Here is a 23,206-nt window from a genome sequence, read left to right as displayed (position 1 = left end):
AGTGTGCTAGGTTTTAAACCTAGTTGAAGTCCCCTCTGTAAGAAATCCAGGATATGGGAAATATTAGGGTTCTCTGGGTCGGGCAGATCTGGCAGATACCATGAGGAGAACTTTTTCCATATTTTATTATATATAGCAATGGTGACCGGTTTCCGAGATTTCTGGACGGTTTTTATTACCGCCTCTGATAGCCCCCTGGTCCTCAGGATCTGGGCTTCAGTAGCCAGGCCGCTAACTTCATTCCCCTGGGGTTCGGGTGATGCAGAGGGCCCTGCAAGAGAAGGTCGTTTTCCATGGGTAGGATAAATGGCCCGTCTACCTGTAGCTCTGTGATTAGAGAGTACCAGCTCCTCTTTGGCCATAGTGGAGCTACTAGGATGGTTGGAGTTTGATCCTCTCGGATCTTCCTCAGGGTTGCGGCAAGAATTGGAACTGGCGGGAAGTCATATGCTAGATGGAACCTCCATCTGTGGGCGAAGGCATCCACTCCCAGGGATCTGTCTTTGGGATTCAGGGAGAAGTAGTTTCTCAGCTGCGCATTCTCTCCTGAGGCTAGTAGGTCCACCTCCGGGAGGCCCCCCCTGTTGACTAGTTTCTGAAAGATTCTCTTGTTTAGGGTCCACTCGCCAGGCTGGATACGTTTTCTGCTTAGGAAATCTGCCTGAAGATTGGCGGATGGATTGGATTGCTGGGTGGATTGCTGTCAGGGATCTGAGATGTCTTTCGGCCCAGCAAAATATTCAGCTAGAGAGGCCCTCCAAGCTGCTGGATCTTGTGCCGCCCTGGTGCCTGAGATGGGCCACAGTTGTGATGTTGCCCGAGTAGACTCTGATATGATGGCCCTGGACTAGGTGTTTTGCTGCTAGCAGAGCCTCCCCCACCGCTTTCAGTTCCCTGAAGTTTGAGGAACCTGCGCTCACTTTCTGGCTCCATAACCCCTGGAATGGGTGTCGAGACACTACAGCTCCCCAGCCTTTTTTGCTGGCATCTGTTGTTAACGTGACTAGGGGGGTCTGGGACCTGTTGATTCCCTTGCACGGGTTTTTGTGGTCCATCCACCACGCTAGCGAGGCCTTCACCGCTCCTGGGGTCTGGACCCTCTTGTTCAGGCAGGTGTGATCCCGGTTCCAGTTCCTTAAGACATGGGACTGGAGCTTTCTGGAATGGGCCTGCGCCCAAGGTACCGACTGGATGCAGGAGGTCATTGACCCAAGGATGGATATGGCTGACCTGAGGGTCGGGGACCTCTGTTCCCTGAATTTTGAGATCCTTGATATTATGGATCTCTGATGTTCCTCCGGGAGTAAGGACATTTGATTCTTTGAATCTAACAGGATTCCTAAGAATTTCACCACCTGGGACGGTTGGATTTGTGATTTTTTTATGTTCGGGATCCACCCTAATGACTGGAGAATATCCAGAGTCTGAGCCACTTGGTGTTCCAGGGTCTTGTAGGAGGCTGCTACTACCAGTAGGTCGTCCAAGTAGGGTACAATACATATGCCCTGGCTTCTGATGTGGGACACAGCCTCCGTCATGATCTTGGAGAATACTCGAGGGGCAGATGATATCCCAAAGGGAAGCACATTGTATTGAAAGTGCCTTATTTCTGGACCTTGCTGGATCGCAAACCTCAGATATTTTCTGTGGGAAGGATGGATGGGGATGTGGAAATAAGCATCCTTCAGATCTATAGTTGCCATAAAGTAAGACGGCCCTATCAGAGGAATGGTGGTCTTTACCGACTCCATCTTGAATCTGTGGTATGCAATGTGTCGGTTGAGGCCTTTCAGATTTATTATTATTCTCGCCTCCCCTGTGGGCTTCCTTACTAGGAACAATCTGGAATAATGCCCCCTTCCCTGCTCCTCCACAGGAACCCGAGAGATGGCATTTGACTGTAGGAGAAGCTGAATGCCAGAATTTAGAGCCGGAATCTCCCGAGATGGTAGGGAGGTAACTCTTATACCCCGTGGGGGGGAGGATTCGAGTTCCAGCAGTAGGCCCTCTCCGATCACACTGAGGACCCAGGGGCTGCTGGAAATCAACTGCCAAGCAAGAAAGAACCTTGAAAGCCTTCCCCCCACCGGGATCGAGTCATTGTTTTTCCTGGGGCTGTTGCTGCTGCTGCTGGGGAACCAGGATGTTCCTGCCTCTCCCTTTAGCATAGCTCCATCTTCCCGTCTTTCCCTTCCCTCGCAGCTGGGATGACTGATTCTGGGGGGCTCGAAAAAGACGCTTTTTTGTGGTTCTCTGCTCTGGAAGTACCCTCATTCTATCTGAGGCCTTCTCCAGAATTTCGTCTAAGGCAGGGCCAAAGACATGATCACCTTTGAAAGGTAAAGAGCAGAGTTTGACCTTAGATTTAACATCCCCACTCCACGTTTTAAGCCAGAGAGCACGTCTGGCAGAATTTGACTGTGCCATGGCTCTGGCAGAGGTACGGATCATCTCCATTGATGCATCCGCCAGGAAGCCAGTGGCTCTTTGCAAAATAGGGAGGGAGTTAAGGAGGTCACTTCTCGAGGTACCACGAGAAATATGACCCTCTAGCTCCTCAATCCATTGGAAGAGAGACCTAGACACACAAGTGGACGCAATTCCCGATTTCAAAGAAAAGGCAGAGGTTTCCCATGTTTTTCTCAGGAGGCTTTCTGCTTTACGGTATATCGGGTCTCTAAGCTGGGACGCATCATCAAACGGCAGAACTGTCTTTTTTACCACCCTTGCCACCAGGACATCAACTTTTGGGATGTCCTATTTAATCTCCTCTCCCTCCAGGGGAAGTCTATGTCGAAGCTCTGAAGGGGCTGAGTAGCGTTTTTCTGGGTACTCCAATTCCTGGGAGATCATATCTGCTATACTCTTATGAACTGGAAAGCCTGGACATTTGGGTCCTTCATATCCCCCAAACATGCGATCCTGTGATATCTGAGTAACTGGTTCCTCTTCTAGACCCATAGTGGCGCGTACTGCACTGATCAACTCCTCCACATATTCCGTGGACAGGAGGTACTTTCTAGTGTCGGCCGACTTAGAGGTTCCCGGTTGCTCCCAATTTTCGGAGCCTGAATTGTATGATCCCTCAGATTCGGACTCTGAATCCTCTACCTGAAATCTCCGTTTTTTTCGAGGGTGGTGAGCCCATAATCGGAGTGGGCGGAGGTGGTGGAGGGGGGGGGGGCAGGGCGGCTAAAGAGGCCTCAACCTGATGAGTGACCAAGCTACGGATCTCATCAATTAATGATGGGTGCTCAGGCCTAACTACTTTATCCGTGCAAGCTTGACGTAGCTTTTTCTCCCAGTTTGAAGGGAGCTTTGTACTGCATATAGCACATTTGGCTGATTTGTTGGAAGTATTGGTGCTTTTATGGGAAGACTTTTCTCCCTATAAGAAAAAGGGGGAGAAGTATTTTTGAGATCTTCTATCCCGATTCGCACCACTAGGACCCACCCCCAGGTACACTCACTGTGGCTGGGCTCTGCAGACGCAGGGCAGGAAGACCCATCCATGCTAACAGGGGATTCTGTGTCTTACCTGTCGGCGTCTTCCAGTGGGTTAATAACAGGTTAACTCCGCCCTCAGCGCAATCATTTGTTTCCCCCTCCTCCTCCCTGGGTCCCGGAGCAGGAACAGCAAGCGCTGGCGAGCTCCATGCACAAGCAACAGGATGGGGGACGCCATGACAGTGCGCCCTCCACATACCCCGGAAGCGACCCGCGCGTGACGTCACTTCCGGGTATCGCACTGCACGCAGGGGGAGAAGGAGAGACCGGAGAGCTACAGGAAGCCTCCGGTCAGGGATCACTGGCCCGCTTTACCCCCCATAGGGGAGCGCAGGAGGGCCAGGAGCGGTCCCGAATTCACAGGAAGACGGGAGCAGAACGGAGGAGGGGAGGCAGCGCCACCGACCACCACTGCCCAGCTTTTAGATCTCCAGGTAAGCTGCAGTAGCCGGCCATACAGCATACCAGACCTCTCCATGCCTCATGGGGGACAGGAAAGACACTGGTGAGAGGGAGGTGGGAGGGACCTTTTAACCTCTCGTGCTTCCTGTCCCCCATTAGGGCGTGGAGACAACCTCCTATGCTGTCGTGGAAGGTTGCTAGAAAAAATTAGAATCCAAGTCGGCTTTGATCATTCTGCTGTGTAGGTCAAGCTCACTGTCCATTATGACGCTCAATTTGCTTACTATGGAATCCATAAAGGCCTCTTGATTGAGTTGGCACGATGTCAAAGAGTGTGAAGATATATGTGAGGTTACCGGGTTTACACCTGCATGGGACCCAGAGTCATCATGCTTAATTTTGCTTTTTGCAGGAGACTGATTGGGTGAAGTATCGCTAGATTCAGCGTCATCTTCAGATTCTGAGGCCTCCCTGGAGAAAGAGAATTTCTCATTCCAATCCCCAGGGTTCGTCCTTTTTAAATTAAATGAGGAGTCCATTTTTATTGGAGAGTTCACCTTGCGGTCCAGAGGATGATAGTTGTCCCTGTGTGGCAACCGAGACCTGCGTTTGGGTGAACTCAGGGTATTGACGTTTCGATGTCCGAAGGATTTATCTTGTTTTTGACCAACTTGTGGTTTGGACGGTGTTGTAGGGTTAGTTTTCCCCTTAAATTTTTGGTTATTCATAATTCCAGTTCAGACGTGTCTTCCTATAAGGGGAAGCTTGAATATAGATAGAGCTGTTAAGGAGGGTCTATATGGTGTAATAGTCGATGCAGTGTCTGATATAGAAAAGGGGGGTGGGGGGGCTCCCCCTATGCAAATAATCCCCGAGTGACTTGAAATTATCTGTGTTGTGGGACTACTCTAATGGCTTCTTGCGATGTGATGTGAGGTCGCACAGGGGGAAAAGGGAGTAGGAGTAGTAGGGAGGAGGCGAATAGGATCCTCTGTTAATCTTCTCAGGCAATCTGTGCCTGTCTGAATGCTATGGTGGAGAGGTGGCCCGCCTCCCCGTTTCTTGTAGGAGACAAAGCCACTGAAACAAAGTGCCGAAGCTGCAGCACAATGCAGCTAGTGTAATTAGGGTCAGGTGTCTACTTTATTATGTCGCCTCAGGAGGGGACACGAGTTATAAGTGAGTCTCGATTGTTATTTGCAGCCCCTATCAGTGGTTGCTGCCAGTGGTTATTGCAGTGTGTTGCTTCACCTTCCGGCCGCTCTGCTACTGAGGAGCTAAGTGGTACTATGGAACGGAGCCTAAGCTGTTTGCGGCTAGATTGCCTGAGTGCCGCCTCTCACTTTCTGTGTTGCTGTTACTATGGCGTGTGGGAGCCGGCTGAAGCAGAACTCTGGAGCCACTGGTGTCCAAAACGCAGGGACGACGCGGGAACTGCGCCTCTATTTAGGTAGGCCGGGGGGGGGGGGGGACAGCTGCTTTGCGTGCCGTCAAGGATTCAGCGCCGGTAATAGGGGGGAGAGCGGTGTATCTATAGGAGCACGCCTCTTACCCTCCATGAACCGGTCTCCTCAGCTGTGTGCCTGGGTGTACGGCGGCGGTGTGCCACTCCAGCGTCGCTGCCTCCCTCTTGAGAGCCGCCGATGACGCCGCTGCGGCTCTGGATCACCGCCAGCCACCTGTTGCTCCCTCTCCTTCTTTCGGTGAGTCGGGCTCATTGGTGGTGCTGCGGTGTTGTCGTGGTGGCTTGGGTCCGGTGATAGTGCGCCTCTCCTGCGGCGATTAACTCTGTGCAGACACAGTCGTTAACACCGCTGCTGGGCTGTAAGGTGCGGCCTAGTGGAGTAGGCCTCTATTTGTAGAATCGCTTCTGGTGGGTCCAGGTCGCAAATTTTTGCATCAAAATGGTCCCTTTGTTGATAGGGACTTGTCCCAGAAGGTTTTGGGCTTGGGTGCTTGATTTTTGTCGAGATATAAGTAGGATTGGGAGGTTTTCCCTCAGAGCTCCCAAATCCTGTGTCCTACATGTGCCAGGACATAGGCCACGCCCCTCATACCGGATTTTCTTAAATCTGCCTTGGCCAAATAGCTTGACCAAGTCCAAACTTACTTTTATTCTGCATTGCAACCACAGCTATGTCTGTGACTGTAATGCACTCCAGCGGGCTCAATATGCTTCTATACACATCCTGGGGGATACAGTCCGTCCCTCGCATATAATTCCCCTTCATTACCCCACAATACACATATATATTATCATTTTTTAAATAATTTTAAGGTAATATGCACAATAAAAAAATGGCAAATGCTTATTACAGTTTGCAAAATTTTGGAATATGAAAGAAAATTGCACAAAATTGCACTTTAAACTCATAAGGATATATGAATTTATATGAGGAATGTTGGAATATATCACCCAGATGGTAAAGTACAATAGGAGAATCATCAAACACATGTGTCTTCCATGAGAAAACCTAAAGGACATTCCTTTGCCATAGTCCTATTTTGATTTCAGGCCTCCAGCCCCAAGATACCCAGATCAACTTCAAGTTTTACAGTGGACCAAAATGTGCAGAATGAAATATGTAATTCCTCCTTGGTCTATTGGATTCAAACAAAAATTTTCCACATTTTAAAGAATTTACTTGCATCTCGTTCTCTGTCTTTTTGATTCAAGACAATATATACAGAACAATAGTTTCCATTGTAATTCTGAAATCTGCCATTTTCATATTCTTTGGATCTTAACTACTGATGGAAGAGACACCGTAAAACTATGAACCATTTTGGACACACTGGCACTGCCTGCAGAACCATCATCTGTGGGTCTAAGCTGGTGAACTAAGATTTCCTGTGCAGTAAAGAAAACTTTCATCATCCAATGTATGTGTTGTAGGGATCTGTACACACTCGGGGGCGGCGGTTGAGGTAGGCACAGGAAGCCGCAGTGTTGAACTGTCCAGGCAAGTTTATTAACACGGCACCAACCGCTCTGGATAGGAAAACAAACAATCAGCCTTTTCCAACACAAAGTAGCAAACAGAAAAATAAACAGTCTATATAGTACCGAGGTTCCGCCCGCTCAGGTCAGTGTCTTTAGCACACACAATGGAGGTCTCCACACCTCCAGCCATAGACACTGAATGAGACATCTTGCCTCCATTTTATTAGTCAAATCACACCCCTGGGGTTGGGATATGTGAGCGGCCATTCCCACCCACCTCTTATGACCGCTCATAAAACCCGGCCCTGGAACGGCCAAATAACTGTATGTGCTGGAGCACGCTTCCGTGCTCACATCGCTGCAGCTAATAGCCACAATGACACACATCTCCCCTGAAGGACTTGTCTGGTGGCCATCTTACAGTGTATATATTCTGATATCTCCCTCAAGTACTCTTTGTGAGCACACATTCCCATACACTATGCCATAAATTGGTGAGGGGACATTCTGTAATCCTATCTGGGAAGTTAGGGGATGGCCATATAATAATGCCATGGAAGGTGTTATGCTGCAGTATGAAATACAGTTGGTATAACTTAATTGTTTACATATTATGCATTTCCTAACCCTGCCCCAACTGCACAATATCTGTTTTGTAATATCAAGATCCTCTGTCCACCTTGCCCAAGTCCTATGTAACGTTTTGGGGTCCATTTTAAAGGGAATCTGTCACCTCATTTTTGGCATATGAGATACAGCCACCGCCATCAGGGGCTTATCTACAGCATTCTGTAATTCTGTAATGTAAGGAGGAGGACATCATCGCTAGAAGATGGGAGGCGCCGGACCACCACACCCATCGGACCGGACTGGACCCCTGGGTGAGTATAATCTAACTCGTTTTTCTTATCTTTCAGGTTACATCGGGGGCTTATCTACAGCATTACAGAATGCTGTAGATAAGCCCCTGATGGCGGTGGCCACATCTGATAAAGGGAATCTGTCACCTCATTTTTCCCCTAAGAAAGTGGTTTCTCAGACCATTATACAAAAAGAATATGGATACTCTGTGTGCTGTCTGGCCCACCTTTTCATCCAAGGTGTGTGTGTGTGTGTGTGTGTGTGCGCGTATCTCCCCACTCTGATCTAGTACTGTACTCTTACAGAACATTATTGATATTTTATGCATTTGATCCATTGTCACTCTTATTCTTATTTTGAAGTATTTTTAGTACAATCGGTGTAAAGTCTATCTAAGATGTAGGAGTCCTTACCTTTACAAGTGCAGCTGCTGCCCTAAAACTCATCTTGGCTACAGACTCTTTTTTCCTTCTTCTGGGAAATCGATTGAATCCAGATCTTGAACTTGTAAACGAGCAAAGAGAAGCTGCTCCTGGAGTGATGGGTGTATGTGGCATACTGTAGCCATCGGTATCCTCCACCATTCGGAAAGCACGCCCTCGCGCCAAGGGGTCTATAATCTGCAAATATACAATTAATTAATGTAAAAGGCAAGACAATGAGTTGACGGTATATACAGTCCATTCCTAAAAAAAACAGTACCTTCTGCATATTAAACTGAGTTGGTCCCACATATAGAGGAGGTGGTGTTTCTGTGCTTGTTAAAGATATATTATCTTGGCTGGGAAGGTCCATTTCTCTTATAACCTGGGGTTTTAACTTTCCATACCTCTGGCTACAATGTCTAAGGCTTTTCCGTTGCCATTTCTGAGTGGTATCACTGTCTTTGCTTACACCAAACCAATCAGCAGTACCCCTGCAAAAAGAGAGTAATTAGTTATAGTAACAATGGTTGTAGTAATAAGTAAGCTACTTGTGATGTTCTCCATAACAGTGATGAGATATTTCTAATGGTACGTAAATACTGATGGTCAGACAAAAGAAAAAATCCACTGGTTACAGAGATGCAGTATAGAAAATCCAGACTAGTCAGTAAACCCAATATCCTTCCATCTCATTGGCTCCAGCTATTATTAAATCTGGCAGTCAAAAACAATAAAAATATGCATGTTTTCAATAATGTTAGTAGCAAGTCAGGGTAACAACACACTTTCTACATGGATTTGAAGAAGACTGAGGATTTAGTCACACAAGATTTACAAGTCAAAACAGCATTTCAAGTGAAAGAAAAAAAAATTCTTAATCAGAACCTGCTAACACTGCAGTCTCAGGCTGTGCGCCTGCAGCTTTTTAGGTTCATATCTAAGGATAGTAAGAGATAAAATAAACCTTTTACATTAATTTATTGATTATTGTTAACCAAGAACCTTTTAAAATGTTCTATTTTCTAAACTTTGCTCTCAAAATCGTACTTACTTAGCACATGTGTTATTTCCCACATGAAATTCACTTTTAACTAATGTGAGTTATTTTTAGTATTTTAGTTGATAAAGTTTTGGAACTATAACTTTGGTCTCGGAGGCATTTATCAAGTTTCCACTAGAACAGTGGTGGTGAACCTATGGCACGCAGAGTCCTCCATGTGGGCACGTGATGCCAGCCCCTACATCAGCTGGCTCCCCGTCCTCGGACACACATCCAGCTGAAGTGTATTGCAGCGCACAGACTTGCCGGGTCTGTGCACAACAAAAGACGCTGCTGGCAAATCAGAGGCCAGCAGCTGAAGTTGGTGTACATGTGACTGGGCGCATGGCAATGATGTCATGTCACCCATCGCTTGAACGCTGAAATATGCTACTGGCTTCAGAAGGTGGCACGGCGGGGAGAGGAAGGAAGGTGAGTAGGAGAGTTTATTGTGTATTTTCTATATGTTGAATAACACCAGCGCTGGCAGGATGGGGGGTTATACTAGGATGGGGCATATATACCAAGATGGGGGGTATATACAGTTAGGTCCATATATATTTGGACAGAGACAACATTTTTCTAATTTTGGTTCTAGACATTACCACAATGAATTTTAACCAAAACAATTCAGATGCAGTTGAAGTTCAGACTTTCAGCTTTCATTTGAGGGTATCCACATTAAAATTGGATGAAGGGTTTAGGAGTTTCAGCTCCTTAACATTTGCCACCCTGTTTTTAAAGGGACAAAAAGTAATTGGACAGATTAAATAATTGTAAATAAAATGTTCATTTCTAGTACTTGGTTGAAAATCCTTTGTTGGCAATGGCTGCCTGAAGTCTTGAACTCATGGACATCACCAGACGCTGTGTTTCCTCCTTTTTGATGCTCTGCCATGCCTGCACTGCGGTGGTTTTCAGTTGCTGTTTGTTTGTGGGCCTTTCTGTAGCTGAGTTTAGTCTCTATCAAGTGAAATGCATGCTCAATTAGGTTGAGATCAGGTGACTGACTTGGCCATTCAAGAATATTCCACTTCTTTGCTTTAATAAACTCCTGGGTTGCTTTACGTTTTGGGTCATTGTCCATCTGTAGTATGAAACGACGACCAATCAGTTTGGCTGCATTTGGCTGGATCTGAGCACACAGTGTGGCTCTGAATACCTCAGAATTCATTCGGCTGCTTCTGTCCTGTGTCACATCATCAATAAACACTAGTGACCCAGTGCCACTGGCAGCCATGAATGCTCAAGCAATCACACTGCCTCTGCCGTGTTTTACAGATTATATGGTATGCTTTGGATCATGAGCTGTACCACGCCTTCGCCATACTTTTCTCTTTCCATCATTCTGGCAGAGGTTGATCTTGGTTTCATCTGTCCAAAGAATGTTCTTCCAGAACTGTGCTGGCTTTTTTAGATGTTTTTTAGCAAAGTCCAGTCTAGCCTTTTCATTTTTGATGCTTATGAATGGCTTGCACCGTGCAGTGAACCCTCTGTATTTACTTTCATGCAGTCTTCTCTTTATGGTAGATTTGGATATTGATACACCTACCTCCTGGAGAGTGTTGTTCACTTGGTTGGCTGTTGTGAAGGGGTTTCTCTTCACCATGGAGATTATTCTGCGATCATCCACCACTGTTGACTTCCGTGGGCACCCAGGTCTTTTTGCATTGATGAGTTCACCAGTGCTTTCTTTCTCAGGATGTACCAAACTGTAGATTTTGCCACTCCTAATGTTGTAGCAATTTCTCGGATGGGTTTTTTCTATTTTTGCAGCTTAAGGATGGCTTCTTTCACCTGCATGGAGAGCTCCTTTGACCGCATTTTTCCTTCACAGCAAAACCTTCCAAATGCAAGCACCACACCTTAGATCAACTCCAGGCCTTTTATCTGCTTAATTGAGAGTGACATAACGAAGGGATTGCCCACACCTGTCCATGAAATAGCCTTGGAGTCAGTTGTCCAATTACTTTTGGTCCCTTTAAAAACAGGGTGGCACAAGTTAAGGAGCTGAAACTCCTAAACCATTCATCCAATTTTAATGTGGATACCCTCAAATGAAAGCTTAAAGTCTGAACTTCAACTGCATCTGAATTGTTTTGTTTAAAATTCATTGTGGTAAGGTCTAGAACCAAAATTAGAAAAATGTTGTCTCTGTCCAAATATATATGGACCTAACTGTATATCAGTGTGCGAGATGATATACATGGATTGGGGGAGCATATACATGGATTGAGGGGTATATACATGAATTGGGGAAGCATATACAAGGCTGGGGGAACATACACATGGAATGGGGGAGCATATAAATGGATTGGGGGAGTATTTACAAGGATGGGGACCATATACAAGGAATAAGGATCATAAACATGGATTGGAGAAGCATATACATGGATTGGGGGGCATATACATTGATTGGAGAACAAGGATGTGGGATCATATAAAAGGATAGGGAGCATATACATGAATTCGGGGAGCGTATACAAGTCTGGTGGAGCGTATGCATGGATGATGGAGCGTATACAAGGGGTTAATGACAACCAAGCATAACTAACAAAATTGAAAGTACCAAGGTGAAGAAATTATTAATGCCACTGTGTTACAAACAGGACTTAGAAAAAAAAACAAAAAAAAAAAAAAAACAGTGCAGCAATAGTAAATACATTTTCTAAAATCATTGCAAACTATAGACTATACCACCACCAGTAAATTATTTGTTTTCCTATGCTCAGGACCTTCATAATGGCATTTAGACGACAGTCATGTGCTGTGTGATCTAGGCTGACTGCCAGCTGCTGGAATTCCTGAATGGTGATTACTTGCTGCAGCTACAGTATGCAGAAGAACGCCAGAAATGCTAACCTTCTTTTTCACACACTGCCAGTAGTAAAAAAAAAAAAAGTGTATCCATCATATGTTATCATCTAGGACTTCTTTATTATACAGACTATCATCTGACAGGTCTTGACAACAAGCAATGTTTCCACAAACATCAGTTTTTGCAGATCATGTCGAAGACAGACTTGTTTCCCAATTCAGATTAACACAGTGCACAAAGGTGACCTGTCCCCGGGCCAAACGTGTCCAGTTTTTGCTCTTATTTTATTCCCTCTAAGTGTATATATATATATATATATATATATATATATATATATATATATATATATATATATATATATATATATATATATATATATAGTCACATACTCTTGGAAGTAGCAGGAATAAAATAGAACAAACTGACCACTATGGACATGGTCACAGGTTCTCTTCAAAGGCACACTGAACAAATAGAAGGGGAACTTCTATTAGCCATAGTAAACTACCATGTATATCATATCATTCATATATTGTAACACTGAAGAATGCACAAACCCAAACAACTACAATGGGTTTATATGTTCATTTCTTTGCAGCTTCCCTCTATGGATTGCCATACTCAAACAAAAGTAAGAAAGAAAAGTGCAGGCAGTTTTAGAGAAACCTTGAGAAGAACAAAGTCATTCATTTCCTTAGAATCCTGTCATTCATTTCCTTGGAATCCCTAATATATGGTCAGACAGCTGGTTGCCTTCATTGTGGGGCTTAGTGTACCTGATCTCTTCTTCTAGACACAGCAGTATGTGAGGGCCACTGCTGCAGCCAGTTGCCTTACAGCCAAAAATCATATGTACAATGTCAAATATATGAGACGTTTAAAAATGACAATCTACCAAGACACATGTAGAAGAACTCTTCAATTATTTCTCACAATTTTGAATGGAAAGTCTTTCTGTAATTGCTGTACTTAGGTTTACTTTAAACTATCTTAGCCAGGAGTGGGAATCTTTTTTTTACTGCTGGGAGCCATGTGAATATTTATACTATTATTCGCAGGCCGTACAAAATTATCAACTTGAAGTTTATTCTGCTATATTTAAATGAACAATTAATTAACTGTCCCCTATTGCGATGTCTGGAGCTGCTTATCTTTGGTGTGATGTTAGATGGTAGTGATGATGTCACTAGTCACAACTGCTTTCCCAGGTTTGGGTTGGTCTGGGGTCAATTCTTTGTGATGAATTTTGAAAAGAACTCACAGCAGTAAGTTCTGAATACAGGAGATGCTGGGGGCATAATATACATAACAGGAGGAGCTAGGGGCATGTATACATCACTGGAGGGGATGGGGGGATATATACATCACTGGAGGGGCTGGGCTCATATATACAGTTAGGTCCATATATATTTGGACAGGGACAACATTTTTCTAATTTTGGATCTAGACATTACTGCAATGATTTTTAAACAAAACAATTCAGGTGCAGTTGAAGTTCAGACTTTCAGCTTTCATTTAAGGGTATCCACATTAAAATTGGATGAAGGGTTTAGACGTTTCAGCTCCTTAACATGTGCCACCCTGTCTTTAAAGGGGCCAAAAGTAATTGGACAATTGACTCCAAGGCTATTTCATGGACAGGTGTGGGCAATCCCTTCGTTATGTCATTCTCAATTAAGCAGATAAAAGGCCTGGAGTTAATTTGAGGTGTGGTGCCTGCATTTGGAAGGTTTTGCTGTGAAAAATGCTGTCAAAGGAGCTCTCCATGCAGGTGAAACAAGCCATCCTTAAGCTGCAAAAACAGAAAATACTCATCCGAGAAATTGCTACAACATTAGGAGTGGCCAAATCTACAGTTTGGTACATCCTGAGAAAGAAAGAAAGCACTGAACTCATCAATGCAAAAAGACCTGGGCGCCCACGGAAGACAACAGTGGAGGATGATCGCAGAATAATCTCCATGGTGAAGAGAAACCCCTTCACAACAGCCAACCAAGTGAACAACTCTCCGGAAGGTAGGCGCATCAATATCCAAATCTACCATAAAGAGAAGACTGCATGAAAGTAAATACAGAGGGTTCACTGCATGGTGCAAGCCACTCATAAGTATCAGGAATCAAAATGGCTAGACTGGACTTTGCTAAAAATAAATCTAAAAAAGCCAGCACAGTTCTGGAAGAACATTCTTTGGAAGATGAAACCAAGATCAACCTCTGCCAGAATGATGGAAAGAGAAAAGTATGGCGAAGGCGTGGTACAGCTCATGATCCAAAGCATACCACATCATCTGTAAAACACAGCAGAGGTAGTGTGATGGCTTGGGCATGCATGGTTGCCAGTGGCACTGGGTTACTAGTGTTTATTGATGATGTGACACAGGACAGAAGCAGCCGAATGAATTCTGAGGTATTAAGAGCCATACTGTGTGCTCAGATCCAGCCAAATGCAGCCAAACTGATTGGTCGTCAATTCATACTACAGATGGACAATGATCCAAAACGTAAAGCAACCCAGGAGCTTATTAAAGCAAAGAAGTGGAATATTCTTGAATGGACAAGTCAGTCACCTGATCTCAACCCAATTGAGCATGCATTTCACTTGTTAAAGACTAACTTCAGCTACAGAAAGGCCCACAAACAAACAGCAACTGAAAACCACCGCAGTGAAGGCCTGGCAGAGCTTCAAAAAGGAGGAAACACAGCGTCTGGTGATGTCCATGAGTTCAAGACTTCAGGCAACCATTGCCAACAAAGGGTTTTCAACCAAGTACTAGAAATGAACATTTTATTTACAATTATTTAATCTGTCCAATTACTTTTGGTCCCGTTAAAAACAGGGTGGCACATGTTAAGGAGCTGAAACTCCTAAACCCTTCATCCAATTTTAATGTGGATACCCTCAAATGAAAGCTGAAAGTCTGAACTTCAACTGCATCTGAATTGTTTTGTTTAAAATTCATTGTGGTAATGTCTAGAACCAAAATTTGAAAAATGTTGTCTTTGTCCAAATATATATGGACCTAACTGTACATTACTGGAGGGTCTGGGGGCATATATACATCACTGGAGGGGCTGGAGTCATATATACATCACTGGAGGGGCTGGGGGGCATATATACATCACTGGAGGGGCCAGAGTCATAAAAATCACTGGAGGGGCTGGAGTCATATATACATCACTGGAGGGACTGGGCTCATATATACATCACTGGTGGGTCTGGCGTATATATATACATCACTGGAGGGGCTGGAGTCATATTTACATCACTGGAGGGGCTGGGGGGCATAAATACATCACTGGAGGGACTGGGCTCATATATACATCACTGGAGGGGCTGGAGTCATATATACATCACTGGAGGGGCTGGGGGACATATATACATCACTGGAGGGGCTGGAGTCATATACATCACTGGAGGGCCTGGGGGGCATATATACATCACTGGAGGGGCTGGAGTCATATAAACATCACTGGAGGGGCTGGGGGGCATATATACATCACTGGAGGGGCTGGGGTCATATATACATCACTGGAGGGGCTGGGGGCATATATACATCACTGGAGGGGCTGGGGGCATATATACATCACTGGAGGGGCTGGAGTCATATATACATCACTGGAGGGGCAGAATTGTGGCAAGGCACAGATCTGGCCAAGGTTACAAAAGAATTTATGCAATACTCATGGTTCCTAAGAGTACAGTGGCCTCCATAGTCCTTAAATGGAAGAAGTTTGGGACCACCAGAAGTCTTCCTAGACCTGGCCGTCCAGCCAAACTCAACAGTGGGAGAAGAGCCTTGGTGAGAGAGGTAAAGAAGAACCCCAAGATCACTGTGGCTGAGCTCCACAGATGCAGTAGGGAGATTGGAGAAAGTTCCACAAAGTCAACTCTCACTGCAGCCCTCCTCCAGTCGGGCCTTTATGGCAGAGTGGCCGGCGGAAGCCTCTCCTCAGTGCCAGACATATGAAAGCCAGCATTGAGTTTGCTAAAAAACACATGAAGGACTCCCAGACTATGATAAGATTCTCTGGCCGGATGAGATGAAGATAGAACTTTTTGGTGACAATTCTAAGCGGTATATGTGGAGAAAACCAGGCACTGCTCATCACCTGCCCAATACAATCCCAACAGTGAAACATGGTGGTGGCAGGATCATGCTATGGGGGTGTTTTTAAGCTTCAGAGACAGGACGACTGGTTGCAATTGAAGGAAACATGAATGCGGCCAAGTACAGAGATATCCTGGATGAAAACCTCTTCCAGAGTACTCTGGACCTCAGACTTGGCCGAAAGGTTCACCTTCCAACAAGACAATGACCCTAAGCACATAGCTAAACTAACAAAGGAGAGGCTTCAGAAGGATCCCTAAATCCAGGTGTGAAAAACTTGTTGCATCATTCCAAAGAAGACTCATGGCTGTACTAGCTCAAAAGGGTGCTTCTACTCAATACTGAGCAAAGGGTCTGAATACTTAGGACCATGTGATATTTCAGTTTTTCTTTTTTAAAAAAATTTGCAAAAATTTCTACATTTCTGTTTTTTTTTCAGTTAAGATGGGGTGCAGAGTGTACATTAATTAGAAAAAAATGAACTTTTTTGAATTTACCAAATAGCTACAATGAAACAAAGAGTGAAAAACTTAATGGGGTCTGAATACTTTCTGTACCCACTGTACCTCACAAAATGAGCTGGAGGCGCATATAAACCTCACAGAGCAGGGGGGCATATAGACATCATGGGACAAGCTGGGGATATACACATCACAGGATGGGCCAGGGGTATATACACATCACAGAACAAGATATAAACATCACAGGATGGGCTGGAAGCATATGGACTTCACAGGACTGGCTGGGGCTGCTGTTGTCATCGTCGGTGGGACTGAAGAACTGAGCAGCGTCTTCAGTGCACGCACCTCAGCATTCTGTACTGAACGCTGTGTGCACAAGCTCGCAGTATGAGTAACAATTAATCGGCTCACGTCTGGCAAAACGCAGCCGACGGCCCTAGCACGATCAGGGGTTCTCAATTCCTGATCTTGGGGGACTTGACAAACAAAATGATCAACCAAACCAAATTGTTCTTTAAATGAGAAATCTTATGAAATGATCATGAGATATTTCAAAATATTGGCAAACAAACTAATTTTGCTTTCCTTGGAAAATGGTTGTTTGAGAGCACTAGATGGACCTTTTATTTTGGAAATGATGCTGATGTGCAGTGACAGACTTCACCAATGCTATGTTCTCATATGTCAAAAGATAATTTGGGCTAATTTTCTACCACTAAAATCTCACTTTACCAACGTGATGTACAATAAAAAATTATATTGTGTCACCGTGTTTTCCAAAAAATTTGATGAAAATACTTTTATGCCAAACAATGACAAAAGAATTCTAGGCGTGATAATTCTTCTTGTTAGCTAATATAAGTATGTTACAAATGTTTCAGCGAACAGAGGCACCTTCTTCATTTTGTAAACCAACCTGAAGATGGAATCTCTCTGTGCGCTGAAAGCTTGCAAACAATTCTTTTGGTTAGCCAATAAAGGTATCACTCCTAGAATACTTTAATTTGTGTGCATAAAAGTGTTTACATCGACTTCACCAGCATAAAATGAAATATTTCAGAGCTAATAGAGACATGAGAAAGAATGAGAAAAATCACAAAATTACTGTGGGTGGAGAAGTAACTCAATTATGTGATAATCATATGAAGCAATCTGCTGCATCAGGGAAAGACATACTCAACAATAATTACTCTGAATGCAATTCACAGATAAAACAAAAGGATCAGACATATCCTATTATAGCTAAAGAACACTGGAGCCAAACGTTGAATGAAAGGAGTGACAAATCAGTAATAAGGAAGAAAATGACTATATAATAATATAACGTATTAAAGAAACACTCCCAGACAAATTTTTATTCAATAAGATCTTCTACATATGAATATAATATAGTGCAGCTACATTAAAATATTTACCGATCGCCGGCTTCCCTGGTTTCTGGTCCTTTTCTAGATCATGTGAGCTCAAATCAGACTTGCCGGATCACACAGACTTATATGAGAACCAGAAGTCACTTTTTCAATGTAAATTTGAGGTACATTAGACTTACACTGAGAGCAGTAGCACCAACCTTCCCAATAGTCCTTGCGTGAACCGGCAAAGCTGAGGAGCGGCCACGTGGGACCAGAACAACTCTAGAAACTGGAGAAGACGGCGATCAGTAAGTATTTTAATGAACTTATACATCATTACATACACATGTACAAAGGATGATGGAATAAACATTTTGGTGGGAATGCTTATTTTATGTAAAATGAACTCTAATACGCACACAGTATCTTCATTGGAGTGGAGATCCCCCACTCTTCCAAATAATGACTGGGAAAATAAAAAAATTAGAACCGACATGTGTTAAATAGTTGCCTAAAACTTGGTGGGCCACAAAGAATTCTTCAGACTTAGAAATATAATGCTAGTATACTGCATTATGGTATCTTGAATGTTTACAAATGGCCATAGGGACACATATTAAGCTCAGTTAATGCACATGTAGATGGGAATTTAATTATAGGCCAATATAAACAATTTGGTGATTGCCCAATGAATTATCAAAAAGCTTGATCTTTGACTGGTTGTGAACCCCTGTACTGAATACTGGTAGGGGTAACAGAAATAAGCCCCCAGTGATCATATATTTATCATATTATTGTGAAACTCGACAGTCTATTCTTGTTCTTAGAAATGAAGGCTATTCCATGAGAGAAATTGCCAAGAAACTGAAGATTTCTTACAACGTTGTGTACTACTCCCTTCAGAGGAGAGCACAAACAGGCTCTAACCAGAGTAGAAAGAGAAGTGGGAGGCCCCGCTGCACAACCGAGCAACAAGACAAGTACATTAGAGTCTGTAGTTTGAGAAATCGACGCCTCACAGGTCCTCAACTGGCAGCTTCATTAAATAGTACACACAAAACGCCAGTGTCAATGTCTACAGTGAAGAGGTGACTCCAGGATGCTGGCCCTCAGGGCAGAATGGCAAAGAAAAAGCCATATCTGAGACTGGTTAATAAAAGGAAAAGATTAATATGGGCAAAAGAACACAGACATTGGACAGAGGAAGATTGGTAAAAAGTGTTATGGACAGACGAATCCAAGTTTGAGGTGTTTGGATCACACAGAAGAACATATGTGAGTTGCAGAACAACTGAAAAGATGCTGGAAGAGTGCCTGACGCCATCTGTCAAGCATGGTGGAGATAATGTGATGGTTTGGGGTTGCTTTGGTGCTGGTAAAGTGGGAGATTTGTATAAGGTAAAAAGGATTTTGAATAAGGAATGTTATCACTCAATTTTGCAACGCCATGCTATACCCTGTGGACAGCGTGTGATTGTAGCCAATTTCATCCTAAAACAGGACAATGACCCAAAGCACACCTCCAAATTATGCAAGATCTATTTAGGGAAGAAGCAGGTAGCTGGTATTCCATCTGTAATGGAGTGGCCAGCGCAGTCACCAGATCTCAACCCCAATGAGCTGTTGTGGGAGCAGCTTAACCGTATGGTACGCAAAAAGTGCCCATCAAGCCAAACCAACTTGTGGGAGGGGCTTCTAGAAGCATGGGGAGAAATTTCTCCAAATTACCTCAGCAAATTAACTGCTAGAATGCCAAAGGTCTGCAATGCAGTAATTGCTGCAAAGGGAGCATTCTTTGATGAAAGCAAAGTTTGAAGAGGAAAATTATTATTTCATATAAAAATCTTTTTTTCGAACATTGTCAATGTCTGGACTAGATTTTAAATTCATTTGGCATCTCATTTGATTAATAAAAGTATTAGTTTCATGGAAAACACAAAATTGTCTGGGTGACCCCAAACTTTTGAACGGTAGTGTACTTCTCTTGGTACTGACCCCGGAACATCTGATTCTTCTGCCTCACAGCTCATCCGTGAGTAGTGACTAGCATCACATTGATATCCACCCAATTGCCACACACATTATGAGGCCCCCAAAATGACCCAAAACACAATATGATGCCCCACAGCTCATCACACACACACACACACACACACACACACACATATATATATATATATGTATATATATATATATATATATATATATATATTCTTGTTTATTCTACAATAATATTGTTAATTGAGATGAAACTTTCAGGCTGTTTAATTGATTGAGTGGAAACTCGGTCCTTGGGTCTAACTGATAAATGAAAGTTAATAACACAGTTACGAAAATAAATCTGCAGTCTGTACAACAGTAAATACCATATTTTTTTTTCTATTCCAGCAAACTTTCTCTCCTTACCCCTGTATGACCAAATGTGTTTACTATCTTTAGCTGAAACATTTAAAAAAAAAAATCAATTAACATGCAAGAAAGTTAACACACGCCAAGCCCAATATTCATTAGCCATGTTAGCCATTAGGTCTACCAGGATATCTTTATACTGTTTGAAATTTTCCTCCAACAACAAACCTCAGTCAAGCGTCATGCAGAATTGAGCACTCTACATGCACTTCAAAAACTACCTGCAAAAAAATGTAGAGAGTGTTTGACGCTTCCTATAATAGATAGGTCTCCTGCGAGCCAGATGCCCCTTAACTGGCATTGTACTGATTCTGTCAAATGTGACATGCTTCCTTCCAGGAAAAATACAAGAGAAATATTTGTGAGTAAACCACAACACTAACTTATAATGATGGTTCATGCAGTAAATCCTGGACCACTAATATTTAAGAAGAATAAAAAAACTACTGAGCGTTCTATATGAAAGAGTGCAATTTACCTCTGATGTCACACCTGGGACTTATAAACTGGATGTGGGGTCTTTATAGAGGGCAGTATTTAGCCCTAACCTTAGTTATAACTCATAAGAATTGCCGTATTGCAGCTCAGTTTTGAATTGATCTGCAATGGGGTGCCATAGAGATACCTAGGGCTATAGAAATCCAACAAAATATAAAGATGCTATGTACTCATCCCGTAAAAGACAGTCAGACCTCCATGCACTGCAGTGTAGGCTCTATGCACTGGGCTCTGCGGTCTGCATTTCACTCACACTTCATAGGGCGAAAGGTTCCCATACACATCAGATTAATGTCGGATGAACCCGCTGATATCAACGGGTTTGGCGAACACTCTAATGTGTATGGGGTCGCCACCCGCCTGATCGAGGAAGATGTGTCGTCGATCATGCATGATTGATCGAGGACTGCCAATCGTATTGTCCTCCAGGAGGTGGCCCACCTGATGACCTGTCAGTTGGCGGCTTTCTCACAGAGAACACTTGGCCGAATGAGTGGTCCAGTGTATGGCAGCCAGCTGACACATCGTGCTGCCGCCGGCCATCTTATGTGTAGGGGGGCATTAAGGGTCCTTAAAAAATGAAGATTTCTGCCCATAGTGAATATCAATAACAATCTATAAACAATTGGTCAATCCCTGTACAGTGCAATTGTTCTGTATCTACAGCTCCTGCACAGACCGATGTTTTCAAGGTAACATACTAACAATGAGGTCTGCAGGCATCCTCGCTTTCATCTGTCCCTATGTAGTAAGGATCAGTGTTTACATGGGTCTGTTACTATCAGATATATACGTCTGTATAGCTGCTGTAAACACAACATGTCATGTTTGATGCCCTGCAGGTGCCATGATGGTATATATACTTTTTACAATGGATCTAATCTAAGACTTCATCAGATATGTATTTCTAATCTATATATATATAACGCAGAAAATCTTTGTCTAGTGGCCCGCTGAATACAAAACCACATTTTTTACCCGATTTGAGTAAAATTTTGGTATAACACCAGACTAAAACTCTACCACTTTCAAGAGATTTGGCCTTCCGAATTGAGGCTCTGCAGAAATAAAGAAGAAAACGGGTGTATGTGTGTTGAATGCAAAACCACAGATTTTGCCCAAACAGTCTTAAAGAATTAAAGCGACAACTCCCAAAGAGTCACTCTTAATGGGGCAGAAACCATATAGTCGCTAATGTGGGGCAACCTGATAAGTTGCTCTAAAATCTGTAACAACAGCTTTTGTAGTAACTCATTTATGAGAATTGCTTCACAGTAAGAGCGCGCTGGTCGCAACCAGAGTGCAGCTTTCATCATTGAAGATGCTGAGGTAAAGTGAAAGCTGAGCTCCGATTGGTTGCTATGGGCAAGTAGACCAGTCTGACTGTGAGGCGGTCACACATTTTCTGCTTTACGACAAATTTGTAAAAATAAACGACTGTTAACTCCAAACTAAAGAAAAAAAAAAAACTAATTTTAAACTCTGAATGAAGATGTCAACTTTAGGGTGAAACTGAAAATGTGACCTTAGCAAGAGTAACTGACAATGTATCATACCGTTTTTAGCAAGCCGCGGGTATTTTGCCACTTTAAATAAAGTAGAATATATTTAGCAATATTATCTTGGAATATTCCACATGATGTTAGAAAACAGTAGCATTAGTAGTACTATCAAGCCATTCTTACCTTTTTATGGTCTGGGTGATTGAGGTCTGTCGTTGTAAAATTGGCCGCTTTGGGTCATTAGGAGGTGAAGGGATTCTCGTATTCTCAACTGGCATACTCACACTTCGTAAAAATGTCTGCCGCTTTATGGGCTGGAAGTAGAAATAGATTTATTATCACTGAGGTCGAATATGTTGATCTGTAGGACATATTGTAGGCAGCAAATGATTACATTATATATTGTATATTATTGAGTTCTTCTAAGGTGAAGCCATTCACTCACATCCAAACATCCCGTATGACTTACAACAATGACGAATAAGAGAGAAAACTGCTCTGTTCAGATAACTCTCAAGAGGAGAACTGTATACGAGTGGAAACTGTGTGACTATTATCATCACTAGATCCTTGTTATTCCATAAGGCATTGTCAGGAAAGGCTGACACAGGCGCTGTCACACTCTAAGGGTAGGTGCACACAGTCAGTAATTGGCAGCGCTTTGGACGCAGCACATGTCCGCTGCGTCCAAAGTGCTGCCGGCTACTGAACACAGGTGATTCCGCCGCATGTGTTCATTGAACCATGCGGAGTCGCCGCGTCCAATACATTGTACAGGTGAAATTTATCTTGCGGAGGCTCACAAAATGGGAGCGGGAGTATCGCCTCGTAACTGATGGTGTCCACAACTCATCTTTTGATTAGCCGGCCTGGTTTGTCA

At 43.5% G+C, this 23,206-nt stretch overlaps 1 protein-coding gene across 1 annotated transcript in view; it reads right to left on the bottom strand.

Moving 5' to 3' along the window:
* The window catches only part of RHBDF1 (rhomboid 5 homolog 1), a 189,960-nt gene that overhangs the window by 141,681 nt on the left and 25,073 nt on the right, over positions 1–23,206 (bottom strand). Inside the window, exons 2-4 of the mRNA XM_073546636.1 lie at positions 22,510–22,640; positions 8,417–8,630; positions 8,128–8,334 (exon numbers count right to left, since the gene is read on the bottom strand). Of these exons, the coding sequence (XP_073402737.1) occupies positions 8,128–8,334; positions 8,417–8,630; positions 22,510–22,640 (552 nt within the window). The remainder of the gene's footprint in view (positions 1–8,127; positions 8,335–8,416; positions 8,631–22,509; positions 22,641–23,206) is intronic.

This window comes from Dendrobates tinctorius, unplaced genomic scaffold, assembly GCF_039654945.1.
Source record: "Dendrobates tinctorius isolate UK_male_01 unplaced genomic scaffold, ASM3965494v1 ptg000150l, whole genome shotgun sequence".
NCBI lineage: Eukaryota > Metazoa > Chordata > Amphibia > Anura > Dendrobatidae > Dendrobates > Dendrobates tinctorius.
The sequence above is the reverse complement of the archived record's forward strand: the minus strand, read 5'-3'. Positions and strand labels throughout refer to the sequence as shown.